Below are 14887 nucleotides of genomic sequence, written 5' to 3' on the forward strand. Positions count from 1 at the left end.
CTCTCTCTCTGGATCAGTTTGTTCTCCCTCTCTGGATCTGTTTGTTGTCTCTCTCTCTGGATCTGTTTGTTCTCTCTCTCTGGATCAGTTTGTTCTCGCTCTCTGGATCTGTTTGTTGTCTCTCTCTCTGGATCTGTTTGTTCTCTCTCTCTGGATCAGTTTGTTCTCCCTCTCTGGATCTGTTTGTTCTCCCTCTCTCTCTGGATCTGTTTGTTCTCCCTCTCTCTCTGGATCAGTTTGTTCTCCCTCTCTGGATGTTTGTTCTCCCTCTCTCTCTGGATCAGTTTGTTCTCCCTCTCTCTCTGGATCAGTTTGTTCTCTCTCTCTCTCTGGATCAGTTTGTTCTCTCTCTCTGGATCTGTTTGTTCTCTCTCTGGATCTGTTTGTTCTCTCTCTCTGGATCTGTTTGTTCTCTCTCTCTCTCTGGATCTGTTTGTTCTCTCTCTGGATCTGTTTGTTCTCTCTCTCTCTGGATCTGTTTGTTCTCTCTCTCTCTCTGGATTAGTTTGTTCTCCCTCTCTCTCTGGATCAGTTTGTTCTCCCACTCTCTCTGGATTAGTTTGTTCTCTCTCTCTCTCTGGATCAGTTTGTTCTCCCTCTCTGGATCTGTTTGTTCTCCCTCTCTCTCTGGATCTGTTTGTTCTCCCTCTCTCTGGATCATTTTGTTCTCCCTCTCTCTCTGGATCAGTTTGTTCTCCCTCTCTCTCTGGATCAGTTTGTTCTCTCTCTCTCTCTGGATCAGTTTGTTCTCTCTCTCTGGATCTGTTTGTTCTCTCACTCTCTCTGGATCTGTTTGTTCTCCCTCTCTCTCTGGATCATTTTGTTCTCCCTCTCTCTCTGGATCAGTTTGTTCTCCCTCTCTCTCTGGATCAGTTTGTTCTCTCTCTCTCTGGATCAGTTTGTTCTCTCTCTCTGGATCTGTTTGTTCTCTCTCTCTGGATCTGTTTGTTCTCTCTCTCTGGATCTGTTTGTTCTCTCTCTCTCTGGATCTGTTTGTTCTCTCTCTCTCTGGATCTGTTTGTTCTCTCTCTCTGGATCTGTTTGTTCTCCCTCTCTCTCTGGATCAGTTTGTTCTCTCTCTCTCTCTGGATCAGTTTGATCTCCCTCTCTCTCTGGATCAGTTTGTTCTCTCTCTCTCTGGATCAGTTTGTTCTCCCTCTCTCTCTGGATCAGTTTGTTCTCTCTCTCTCTCTGGATCAGTTTGTTCTCCCTCTCTCTCTGGATCAGTTTGTTCTCCCTCTCTCTCTGGATCAGTTTGTTCTCTCTCTCTCTCTCTGGATCAGTTTGTTCTCCCTCTCTCTCTGGATCAGTTTGTTCTCCCTCTCTCTCTGGATCTGTTTGTTCTCTCTCTCTGGATCTGTTTGTTCTCCCTCTCCCTCTGGATCAGTTTGTTCTCCCTCTCTCTGGATCAGTTTGTTCTCCCTCTCTCTCTGGATCAGTTTGTTCTCTCTCTCTCTCTGGATCTGTTTGTTCTCTCTCTCTGGATCTGTTTGTTCTCTCTCTCTGGATCTGTTTGTTCTCTCTCTCTGGATCAGTTTGTTCTCCCTCTCTCTCTGGATCTGTTTGTTCTCTCTCTCTGGATCTGTTTGTTCTCTCTCTGGATCAGTTTGTTCTCCCTCTCTCTCTGGATCAGTTTGTTCTCTCTCTCTCTCTCTGGATCAGTTTGTTCTCCCTCTCTCTGGATCAGTTTGTTCTCCCTCTCTCTCTGGATCAGTTTGTTCTCTCTCTCCCTCTGGATCAGTTTGTTCTCCCTCTCTCTGGATCAGTTTGTTCTCTCTCTCTCTCTGGATCAGTTTGTTCTCCCTCTCTCTCTGGATTGGTTTGTTCTCCCTCTCTCTCTGGATCTGTTTGTTCTCCCTCTCTCTCTGGATCTGTTTGTTCTCTCTCTCTCTCAGGATCTGTTTGTTGTCTCTCTCTCTGGATCTGTTTGTTCTCTCTCTCTGGATCTGTTTGTTCTCTCTCTCTGGATCTGTTTGTTCTCCCTCTCTCTCTGGATCAGTTTGTTCTCCCTCTCTCTCTGGATCAGTTTGTTCTCTCTCTCTCTCTGGATCAGTTTGTTCTCTCTCTCTGGATCTGTTTGTTCTCTCTCTCTGGATCTGTTTGTTCTCTCTCTCTCTCTGGATCTGTTTGTTCTCTCTCTCTCTCTGGATCTGTTTGTTCTCTCTCTCTGGATCTGTTTGTTCTCCCTCTCTCTCTGGATCAGTTTGTTCTCTCTCTCTCTCTGGATCAGTTTGATCTCTCTCTCTCTGGATCAGTTTGTTCTCTCTCTCTCTCTGGATCAGTTTGTTCTCCCTCTCTCTCTGGATCAGTTTGTTCTCTCTCTCTCTCTCTGGATCAGTTTGTTCTCCCTCTCTCTCTGGATCTGTTTGTTCTCTCTCTCTGTATCTGTTTGTTCTCCCTCTCCCTCTGGATCAGTTTGTTCTCCCTCTCTCTGGATCAGTTTGTTCTCCCTCTCTCTCTGGATCAGTTTGTTCTCTCTCTCTCTCTGGATCTGTTTGTTCTCTCTCTCTGGATCTGTTTGTTCTCTCTCTCTGGATCTGTTTGTTCTCTCTCTCTGGATCAGTTTGTTCTCCCTCTCTCTCTGGATCTGTTTGTTCTCTCTCTCTGGATCTGTTTGTTCTCTCTCTCTGGATCAGTTTGTTCTCCCTCTCTCAGTCTGGATCAGTTTGTTCTCTCTCTCTCTCTGGATCAGTTTGTTCTCCGTCTCTCTGGATCAGTTTGTTCTCCCTCTCTCTCTGGATCAGTTTGTTCTCTCTCTCCCTCTGGATCTGTTTGTTCTCCCTCTCTCTCTGGATCAGTTTGTTCTCTCTCTCTCTCTGGATCAGTTTGTTCTCCCTCTCTCTCTGGATTGGTTTGTTCTCCCTCTCTCTCTGGATCTGTTTGTTCTCCCTCTCTCTCTGGATCTGTTTGTTCTCTCTCTCTCTGGATCTGTTTGTTGTCTCTCTCTCTCTGGATCAGTTTGTTGTCTCTCTCTCTCTGGATCAGTTTGTTGTCTCTCTCTCTCTGGATCTGTTTGTTCTCCCTCTCTCTCTGGATCAGTTTGTTCTCTCTCTCTGGATCAGTTTGTTCTCCCTCTTTCTCTGGGCATGCTTGTCCTCTTTCACTTATACAGCTCACATGTTGATCTCTGCCTTGCACAGAAACCTCTCCTTCTGCATGACCCTTTAAGATATCATGAACATCATGTATTTATGCCTAACAAAGGTAAGACATATGCTGTACAATTTTAACTGAAAGCTTAAACATCTACTTGCTTCTTTTCTAATCACTAAACAATCAGACATTCTCCCTCAGCCCTGACAGCCTCCAGCTTCTTTCCCTCATTCTGGTCTGCTGTGTTTTGACATGGATTGTTTATTAAACTCACCTAGACAATAACTCAAGGCTTAATAGGTGATTAATCAGTTTAAGTTTGAATTTGTTTGTTTGAACTGGTAAAGTCTTCATTTCTCTCCGGATTGGCCTTCGTCAGAGCTGTTGGCACTGCCTCTCTTGAAGAATGTCCGTATATCCATTTAACGTTAGTCAATAACTAGAAAAACTGAGGATTATACAATGACATTGTGATCAACACTATGTCACCTTTTCTACACATGACCTTATCATTGTTTTACAATGGCCTACTGAATGAAAGCAATTGAGTATGAAAAGATATGTGCATGATGTTTCATCATGTGTCTCATTTATAGCCTGGCACAGATTGCAAAACTACATTAAATACAACGTTAACTAGATTTCATCGCCACATAACTTATGTCACGTTTAAAAGACACCGTTACCGTTAACTAGCTCGTAACGTCTGTTACACTGTAACTTACAGGCAGCCTCACTTAAACACGTATTGGTTAACAAAGCTTTGATTATGACCAAAGTCTATAATCGTGAATACTCTCTCTCTCTCTCTGTTCTAACATACCACAAATTCACATCGTAGCCTATCTGCATGAATCCGTCCTGTCAGAGCCTTTTCCTGTCAGTTTCTTGTTAGCTAGCAGTCTCAAGCCACAGCAGTAACGTTAACCAAAATGTTAGATACAAGTAGACCTAACTGTCACCAACGTGTCCAGCAGCCTCCCCCAGGTCCTAGTGCCTGCCCGGTAAGCAGTTTAAGATGCGATGGAACGGTTGATGAAAAAAAAAAATCACAGAGAAAATATATTGACTGATATATTGATTTATTTGGGCGGGGGCTAATGATGTCCCCGGGTTCCAGAAATAACATGTAGTGTCGTTTTATTAGATAAAATCCTTCTTTATATCCCCAAAAGTCTGTTTGGTTGGCGCCATTGATTTTAGTAATCCACTTGTTCAACTTGCAAAGAACGGAATCCGAAAATCTACCCCTAAACTTTGTTTCAACAAGTCAAAATATGTTTCTATTTACTCCTCAGATACCCTTAAATGTAATCAAACTATAATATTTCTTACAGAAAGAAGTAATAGGAAATGTACGTCTTGTCTTCTTGGTCGTGCGCAAACACGGATTTCCAAGACTGTGTCCCTGTACTAAAACTGTTATTTCTTACTCGTTTTTTCAAGTTACAAGCCTGAACCCTTGAACATAGACTACTGACACCAAGTAGAAGCCGTAGGAATTGCATCTTGGGAGCTTGAATTGAGTATGCCCTTATACTGGCCATTGGAAGAGCATGGTCTCTCAAAAAAACTACATTTCCGGGTGGTTTTTCATTGGATTTTCTCCTACCATATCTATTATGTTATACTTGCCTACATTATTGTAACATGTATACGAACTGCCAAGTGTTTTCTTTCCAATGGTACCAATTATATGCATATCCTGGCTTCAGGGCCTGAGTAACAAGCAGTTTACTTTGGGCATGTCATTCAGACAGGAAGTGGAGAACAAAGGAGCCTTTTGAAGGTAATCCTAGTCCGGACTAAAAAGCATGTTCAATATGCTTCTTAAACAAGTGCTAGGCTTAATATGTGTCTGGGGAACGGAAAATACAGCTCATTCTAATTTCATCAGTCTTTTTACCCTGTTATTGCTTAGATCCCTTGGCTTGGCCAATGGTCAAAGGAAGTCAAAGGTTGTTCTGAGAACATTTAGGATGAAATTCTCCCACTGAACTGTATTATGGACACGGTTTAGAAGTAAACAGGAAGTTAACTGCCATTTAGCAAAGGTTTAATTGGTGTATTTTGACCTTTTTGTTACCAGATCAATTGTCTTCCTCAGATTGTACATCATATTAGCATTATAATCTTGTTTTTGTTGTTGAGTTTGAAAATGAATGTTTTTTTTGTATAAAAGACATTGTATTTTTATACATTTGTATAAATTTGTTTTGAATATCTCCAAAAATAAAACTCAATTTGTTGATTTGCTCTTTAATTTAAATTTATGTATGAACAAATTATGGTGGAATATAAGTATTTGATCACCTACAAACAAGCAAGATTTCTTACTCTCACAGACCTGTAACTTCTTCTTTAAGAGGCTCCTCTGTCCTCCACTCGTTACCTGTATTAATGGCACCTGTTTGAACTTGTTATCAGTATAAAAGACACCTGTCCACAACCTCAAACAGTCACACCCCAAACTCCACTATGGCAAAGACCAAAGAGCTGTCAAAGGACACCAGAAACAAAATTGTTGACCTGCACCAGGCTGGGAAGACTGAATCTGCAATAGGTAAGCAGCTTGGTTTGAAGAAATCAACTGTGGGAGCAATTATTAGGAAATGGAAGACATACAAGACCGCTGATAATCCCCCACGATCTGGGGCTCCACGCAAGATCTCACCCCGTGGGGCCAAAATGATCACAAGAACGGTGAGCAAAAATCCCAGAACCACACAGGGGGACCTAGTGAATGACCTGCAGAGAGCTGGGACCAAAATAACACAGCCTACCATCAGTAACACACTACGCCGCCAGTTGGTGGCTGACTAAATACTTTTTTTGCCCCACTAACTGGAAACGGGAGATTTTTTATGGAATGTCTACATAGACGTACAGAGGCCCATTATCAGCAACCATCACTCCTGTGTTCCAATGGCACGTTGTGTTAGCTGATCCAAGTACAGAGGCCCATTATCAGCAACCATCACTCCTGTGTTCCAATGGCACGTTGTGTTAGCTGATCCAAGTACAGAGGCCCATTATCAGCAACCATCACTCCTGTGTTCCAATGTCACGTTGTGTTAGCTAATCCAAGTGTATCATTTTAAAAGGCAAATTGATCATTATAAAACCTGTTTGCAATTATGTTAGCACAGCTGAAAACTGTTGTTTAAAGAAGCAATAAAACTGGCCTTCTTTAGACTAGTTGAGTATCTGGAGCATCAGCATTGGTGGGTTCGATTACAGGCTCAAAATGGACAGAAAAAAATGAATTTCTTCTGAAACTCATCAGTCTATTCTTGTTCTGAGAAATGAAGGCTATTTCATGCGAGAAATTGCCAAGAGGCTGAAGATCTCGTACAATGCTGTGTACTACTCCCTTCACAGAACAGTGCAAACTGGCGCTAACCAGAATAGAAAGAGGAGTGGGAGGCCCCAGGGCATAACTGAGCAAGAGGACAAGTACATTAGAGTGTCTAGTTTGAGAAACAGATGCCTCACAAGTCCTCAACTGGCAGCTTCATTAAATAGTACCCACAAAACACCAGTCTCAACGTCAACAGTGAAAAGGCGACTCCAGGATGCTGGCCTTCTAGGCAGAGTTCCTCTGTCCAATGTCTGTGTTCTTTCTCCCATCTTAATCTTTTCTTTTTATTGGCCAGTCTGATATATGGCTTTTTCTTTGCAACTCTGCGTGTGTGTGTGTGTGTGTGTGTGTGTGTGTGTGTGTGTGTGTGTGTGTGTGTGTGTGTGTGTGTGTGTGTGTGTGTGTGTGTGTCTCACATGTCGAGGATTACACATTTGCCCTTTGAACCCACCACATTCAGGTCATAAATGGGACCACTAACAGTGCTTCAACCTTCCTAACTTTGTTCAGATGTCCTGTCATTACTAAGCACATCATGGCTAGTCAACATACCCTCATTGGATGCATCCTATTTCTATCAGTGGATTGGACTTCATCTGTCATTCCAGGTAAACAACTGTTTTATTTGCTAATAATATATGCCATTTAGCAGACGCTTTTATCCAAAGCGACTTAGTCATGTGTGCATACATTCTACGTATGGGTGGTCCCGGGGATCGAACCCACTACCCTGGCGTTACAAGCGCCATGCTCTACCAAATGTTTACCAATTAAGCAATTCATTTATGGTATTCTTACGTTATCTGCAATGAATTGGTTATCGACGACTATTCATACATGTTGAACAATGAAGAATTAAAAATATTTTTAAGAGAAACATAACAAATATCTACTCATCAGGATGGATAGACTTTTCTTTTTAAAATGATTTTAGGAGTAACAACTGTCATGTGTGACACAAAGTGTGACAAAATACGATAGGGACTAATGTAAATAAATGTAATGCAATATGACATGTATCACACATCACATGTGCAGTTGAAGTCAAAAGTTTACATACTCTTTAGTCAAATACATTTAAACTCAGTTTTTCACAATTCTTGACATTTAATCCAAGTAAAAGATACTTGTTTAAGGTCAGTTAGGATCACCACTTTATTTTAAGGAGGTGAAATGTCAGAATAGTAGAGATAATGACTTTTCAGTTTGTATTTCTTTCATCACATTCCCAGTGGGTCATAAGTTTACATACACTCAATTAGTATTTGGTAGCATTGCCTTTAAATTGTTTAACTTGGGTCAAACGTTTTGGGTAGCCTTCCACAAGTTCCCCACAATAAGTTGGGTGAATTTTGGCCCATTCCTCCTGACAGAGATGGCGTAACTGAGTCAGGTTTGTAGGCCTCCTTGCTCACACACACGCTTCTTCAGTTCCTCCCACACATTTTCTATAGGATTGAGGTCAGGGTTTTGTAATGGCCACTCTAATACCTTGACTTTGTTGTCCCTAAGCCATTTTGCCACAACTTTGGAAGTATGCTTGGGGTCATTGTCCATTTGAAGACCCATTTTCTACCAAGCTTTAACTTCCTGACCGATGCCATGAGATGTTGCTTCAATATACCCACAATTTTCCTTCCTCATGATGCCATCTATTTTGTGAAGTGCACCAGAACCTCCTGCAGTAAAGCACTCCCACAACATGATGCTACCACCTCTGTGCTTCACGGTTTAGATGGTGTTCTTCGACTTGCAAGCCAAATGTCCTCCAAACATAACGATGGTCATCATGGCCAAACAGTTCTATTTTTGTTTCATCAGACCAGAGGACATTTCTCCAAAAAGTACGATATTTGTCACCATGTGCAGGTGCAAACCGTAGTGTGGCTTTTTTATGGCGGTTTTGGAGCAGTGGCTTCTTCCTTGCCGAGTGGCCTTTCAGGTTATGTCAATATTGTCACGTTCATTCAAAATCGAACCCAGAAGCAGACCAGGACAAGGAGAGTAGGAAGAAGGTGAGTATTTATTTACAAGTGAATGGGTAGATATATCCAGGTGGCGTAGCGGGCAGCGGTGGTGAGTTGATGGGAGTAAATAGGTGGATCCAATGGGGTAGCAGAATCCTCCGACGACCAGGCGGGAATGGGGTATGTGATCCGGGTGAGTAAACTGAAGACAGAACAAACGGAAGTAAGTTTAAGGCAAGCAATACGTAAAAAACAACAAAACAAATTTTATCCAATTTGAGGCTGATACTATGGCACAACATACTGTTCATGGCTAACGATCCGGCAGGTAACAGATGTCAGGTCAGAGCTTTTGAAGGGGATAGGTGATGATCAGGACAGGTTTGCAGATTACTGATGGGATACAGGTGCGGGTGAACATAGATCTCCCAACAAGCTAATTCGCCCGGCAACCAGACAGGGTGCGTTCCAGGACACCGGAAACACACTCCAGGACAGAAACACAGGCAAACACAGACTCAGGAAGCAGGATTCGTGACAAATATAGGACTCATTTCAATGTGGATATAGATACTTTTGTACCGGTTTCCTCCAGCATCTTCACAAGGTCCTTTGCTGTTGTCCTGGGTTGATTTGCACTTTTCACACCAAAGTATGTTCATCTCTAGGAGACAGAACGAGTCTCCTTCCTGAGTGGTTTGACGGCTGTGTGGTCCTATGGTGTTAATACTTGCATACTATTGTTTGTACAGATGAACGTGGTACCTTCAGGCGTTTGGAAATTGATCCCAAGGATGAACCAGACTTGTGGAGGTCTGCAATTTTTCTGAGGACTTGGTGGATTTCTTTTGATTTTCCCATGATGCAAAGAGGCACTAAGTTTGAAGATAGGCCTTGAAATAGATCCACAGGTACACCTCCAATTGACTCAAATTATGTCAATTTGCCTATCAGAAGCTTCTAAAGCCATGACATCATTTTCTGGAATTTACCAAGCTGTTTAAAGGCACAGTCAACTTAGTGTATGTAAACGTCTGACCCACTGGAATTGTGATGCAGCGAATTATAAGTGAAATAATCTGTCTGTAAACAATTGTTGGAAAAATGACTTGTGTCTGCACAAAGGAGATGTCCTAACTGACTTGCCGAAACTAAAGTTTGTAAAACTAGTTTTACTGACTCCAACCTAAGTTTATGTAAACTTCTGACTTCAACTGTAACTATTTAAGAGAGATATGGCATCTCGCAGGTTTGCTGAAGTACAGTGCATATAGTATGACGGTACTTCTTTGAAGAGCGCAAAACATTTCTACTCTTTCTGTATTAACTGTATGTTAAAGTTGTGTCTGAGTTAGCAATTATATGGAGAGATGCTTTAATGCAAAGCAGCATAAAGGCTAATGAGAGGTAGCCTACCGGTAAGGGAGGCGAGCCGGAAACCGGTGGGTTGCTGGTTTCAAATCCTAGATGCCATTGCCTGCTGTTGTGACCTTGAGCAAGGCACTTAACTCCCCACAACAGTAGCCTGCCGCACCTCTCCAAAAACCTGTTTATCTACCTACAGTACCTGTCAAACGTTTGGACATACCTACTCACCCACTCAGGGTTTTTCTTTATTTGTACTATTTTCTACATTGTAGAATAATAGTGAAGACATCAACACTATGAAATAACACATATGGAATCATATAGTAACCAAAAAGGTGTTAAACAAATACCAATACATTTTATATTTGAGATGCTTAAAATAGCCACCCTTTGTCTGAATGACGGCTTTGCACACTCTTGGCATTCTCTCAACCATCTTCACCTGCAATGCTTTTCAAACAGTCTTGAAGGAGTTCCCACATATGCTGAGCACTTGTCGGCTGCTTTTCCTTCACTCTGCGGTCTGACTCATCCCAAACCATCTCAATTAGGTTGAAGTCGGGTGATTGTGGAGGCCAGATCATCTGATGCAGCACTCCATCACTCTCCTTCTTGATAGAATAGCCCTTATACAGTTGGGAGTTGGGTCATTGTCCTGTTGAAAAACAAATGATATTCCCACTAAGCGCAAACCAGATGGGATGGTGTATCACTGTAGAATGCTGTGGTAGCCATGCTGGTTAAGTGTTCCTTGAATTCTAAATAAACCGCAGACAAATGTCAGCACCAAAGCATGCCTACACCATCACACCTCCTCCACCATGCTTCACGGTGGGAACCACACATGCAAAGATCTACTCTGCCTCTCACAAAGACACGGCAGTTGGAATCTAAAATCTAAAAATTGGATTCATCAGACAAAAAGGTCAGATTTCCACCTGTCTAATGTCCATTGCTCGTGTTTCTTGGCCCAAGCAAGTCTCTTCTTCTTATTGGTGTCCTTTAGTAGTGGTTTGTTTGCAGCAATTTGACCATGAAAGCCTGATTCACTCAGTCTCCTCTGAACAGTTAATGTTGAGATGTGTCTGTTACTTAAACTCTGTAAAGCATTTATTTGGGCTGCAATTTCTGAGGCTGGTAACTCTAATGAACGTATCCTCTGCAACAGAGGTAACTCTGGATCTTCCTTTCCTGTGGCAGTCCTCATGAGAGCCAGTTTCATCATAGCACTTGATGGTTTTTGCTACTGCACTTGAAGAAACTTTCAAAGTTCTTGAAATTGACTGACCTTCATGTCTTAATGTAATTATGGACTGTCGTTTCTCTTTTCTTATTTGAGCTGTCATTGCCATAGTATGGACTTGGTCATTTAACAAATAGGGCTATCTTCTGTATACCACCCCCACCTTGTCACAACACAACTGATTGGCTCAAACGCATTAAACTAAGAGATTGCACGAATTAACATTTACGAAGACACACCTGTTAATTGAAATGCATTCCTCATGAAGCTGGTTGAGAGAATGCCAAGAATGTGCAAAGCTGTCATCAAAGCAAACGTTGGTAATTCTTTGAAGAATCTCAAATGTTAAATATATTTAGATTTTTATTTTTATTTTTGGTTACTACATGATTCCAGATTTGCTATTTCGTAGTTTTGATGTCTTCACTATTATTCTACAATGTAGAAAATAGAAGAAAAAATGTAAAAACCCTGGAATGATTCGGTGTGTCCAATCTTTTGACTGGTACTGTAGGTGTCTTTTGGAGGGCTTGGGTTAAAGTAAACATTTTGATTGGACCTTGTAGGCAAATTGACCAATAAAGTGATCTTAAACACCAATTAATATCTGACCTAAGCAGGAATCACAACCATTGTAAACCTCCAACCCTGATATTTACAGAACCAAAGTCTCTGAGCTATTGGAACTACGTGGACAATGTCATGAATAAAAAACAAACGTAACAAAATGTTGATGCTCTTCCTTAGAGAATGAGAAGCATCCCAGCTACTGGAACAACAAGGCGAAGCAGGCCCTCCACAAAGCTCTGGATATGAAGCCAAATGTCCGTCGGGCTAAGAACACTATTCTGTTCCTGGGAGATGGTGAGTGAGATGGGGCTAAGTGTTGGCATGATTTCCACTATGGACAGGATGAAGGGAGGGGGGACATGTCCCCCCCCACACTTAAAAATGTGTCTATTTATGTGATTTAAAGGGTAATATTTGAATTCATGGAAGCTAGAGCCTAATAAAAAAATGGCTTTGAATGGCAAAACATTTTCAGACAGACCCGTTATGTTGTCCCACCCCATATGCAATCAAAGTGACCCTTGGGGACAGGGATAGGTTATTGAATGGGCACAATGCTTGGAGGGGAATACGCTTTGCTGAATGATGTATGCTGCTAAATGACTTAAATGTAATGTAATGTATGCATGTGTCAAACACAGGTTCTACCGATACCAGGCCACCACAGACAGTTTTAAAAGGCAATTTGCTTGTAAGTCTAGGGAAGGTTACAAACATTCAAAAACACAAGACACAAGACAACTCAGTCCCAAGATGAAGTTCTAGCTGCTGGTGAGGTGAACAGTATAGCCGCCACTACCAGTAGGTTGTTCATCCAGCAAGGGTCAGTGGGGGGAGAACAGAGCAGGGGTCAGGGGGAGAACAGATCAGGGGTCTGGGGGAAAGAACAGAGCAGGGGTCAGGGGGAGAACAGATCAGGGGTCAGGGGGAGAACAGATCAGGGGTCAGGGGGAGAACAGATCAGGGGTCAGGGGGAGAACAGATCAGGGGTCAGGGGGAGAACAGAGCAGGGGTCAGGGGGAGAACAGAGCAGGGGTCAGGGGGGAGACAGATCAGGGGTCAGGGGGAAGAACAGAGCAGGGGTCAGGGGGATAGAACAGATCAGGGGTCAGGGGGAGAACAGAGCAGGGGTCGGGGGAGAACAGATCAGGGGTCAGGGGAGAAGAACAGATCAGGGGTCAGGGGGGGAGAACAGCAGGGATCGGGGGGAGAACAGAGCAGGGGTCAGGGGGAGAACAGCAGGGGTCGGGGGGAGAACAGAGCAGGGGTCAGGGGGAGAACAGCAGGGGTCGGGGGAAAGAACAGAGCAGGGGTCGGGGGGAGAACATCAGGGGTCGGGGGTGAGAACAAAGCAGGGGGCAGGGGTCGGGGGAAGAACAGAGCAGGGGTCAGGGGGAGAACAGCAGGGGTCGGGGGGAAGAACAGCAGGGGTCGGGGGAAGAACAGCAGGGGTCAGGGGGGAGAACAGAGCAGGGGTCAGGGGGAGAACAGAGCAGGGGTCAGGGGGGAGAACAGAGCAGGGGTCAGGGGTGAAGAACATAGCGGGGGCCGGGAGGGTCAAACAGAGAAGGGGTCGGGGGAAAGAACAGAGCAGGGGTCAGGGGGGGGGGAGAACAGAGCAGGGGTCAGGGGGAGAACAGAGCAGGGGTCAGGGGGAGAACAGAGTAGGGGTCAGGGGTGGAGAACAGATCAGGGGTCAGGGGGAAGAACAGAGCAGGGGTCAGGGGGAGAACAGAGCAGGGGTCAGGGGGGAGAACAGAGCAGGGGTCAGGGGGAGAACAGAGCAGGGGTCAGGGGGAGAACAGATCAGGGGTCAGGGGGAGAACAGAGTAGGGGTCAGGGGGAGAACAGATCAGGGGTCAGGGGGGAAGAACAGAGCAGGGGTCAGGGGCGGAGAACAGAGCAGGGGTCAGGGGGAGAGAACAGAGCAGGGATCAGGGGGAGAACAGAGCAGGGGTCAGGGGGAGAACAGAGCAGGGGTCAGGGGGGAAGAACAGCAGGGGTCAGGGGGTGAGAACAGAGCAGGGGTCAGAGGGGAAGAACAGAGCAAGGCGTTAGGGGGAAAGAGCAGAGCAAGGGGTCAGGGGGGAGAACAGAGTAGGGGTCAGAGGGGAAGAACAGAGCAAGGGGTCAGGGAGGAGAACAGAGCAAGGGGTCAGGGGGGAGAACTGAGAAAGGGGTCTGGCTGGAGAAGCACGGAGTCAGTCCAGGCATTGCGCATTGTAGCACTCATTGTTCTCCAGGCAGCAGCATGGCTCGGTTGCAGTTGTTGGACTCTGTACTCCAGGCAGCAGCATGGCTCGGTTGCAGTTGTTGGACTCTGTCCTCTAGGCAGCAGCATGGTTTGGTTGCAGTTGTTGGACTCTGTCCTCCAGGCAGCAGCATGGTTTGGTTGCAGTTGTTGGACTCTGTCCTCCAGGCAGCAGCATGGCTCGGTTGCAGTTGTTGGACTCTGTCCTCCAGGCAGCAGCATGGCTTGGTTGCAGTTGTTGGACTCTGTCCTCCAGGCAGCAGCATGGTTTGGTTGCAGTTGTTGGACTCTGTCCTCCAGGCAGCAGCATGGTTTGGTTGCAGTTGTTGTACTCTGTCCTCAAGGCAGCAGCATGGCTCGGTTGCAGTTGTTGGACTCTGTCCTCTAGGCAACAGCATGGCTCGGTTGCAGATATTTAGTGATATTACCTATGATAGCGGAACTACGAGGCTTTTTCTAGACATTTTTAGTGATTTAGCAGATGCTCTTATCCTCAGAGCCTTGCAGGGGAATTAGGGTTAAGTGCTGTATGCTTGGCCGTTAATCACCAGGCCTACCTGCCACCAACTATGAATATAATACAGGGGTGTCAAACTCATTACATGCAATTTTTGGGTTTTTCTTTTAATAAAGACCTAGACAACCATGTGAGGGAGACCTTAATACATCCATCCAGGGTGGAGCGAAAACCCGTAGACACTTAACACATGATATAATAAGGCACGGGGGGGTGTGGTATATGACCAATATACCATGGCCAAGGGCTGTTCTTAGAGCAGTAAAAATACATGGTTTTGTCATGCCCATGGTATACAGTCTGATATACCACAGCTGTCAGCCAATCAGCATTCAGGGCTGGAACCACCCAGTTTATAATGCATTATGAAGCACTCATTAAAACATATATTACAAGCAGGATGAGGATGGAAAGGATGCTATTCTCTCTGTGTACAAACAATCGACTTAAACGATTCAAGTGTAAAGCATAGTCAGAGTTAATAATTATCATAAATAAATTATAAATAAATCATAAA

At 44.2% G+C, this 14887-nt stretch overlaps 1 protein-coding gene across 1 annotated transcript in view; it reads left to right on the plus strand.

Moving 5' to 3' along the window:
* The first annotated feature begins 6907 nt into the window (after positions 1 to 6907).
* Positions 6908 to 14887, plus strand: part of alpi.2 (alkaline phosphatase, intestinal, tandem duplicate 2) — a 29793-nt gene continuing 21813 nt past the window's right edge. Inside the window, exons 1-2 of the mRNA XM_046300162.1 lie at positions 6908 to 7062; positions 11780 to 11896. Coding sequence (XP_046156118.1) covers positions 6990 to 7062; positions 11780 to 11896 — 190 coding nt within the window. The 5' untranslated portion in view covers positions 6908 to 6989. The remainder of the gene's footprint in view (positions 7063 to 11779; positions 11897 to 14887) is intronic.

This window comes from Oncorhynchus gorbuscha, linkage group LG02 (genome assembly GCF_021184085.1).
Source record: "Oncorhynchus gorbuscha isolate QuinsamMale2020 ecotype Even-year linkage group LG02, OgorEven_v1.0, whole genome shotgun sequence".
Lineage (NCBI taxonomy): Eukaryota > Metazoa > Chordata > Actinopteri > Salmoniformes > Salmonidae > Oncorhynchus > Oncorhynchus gorbuscha.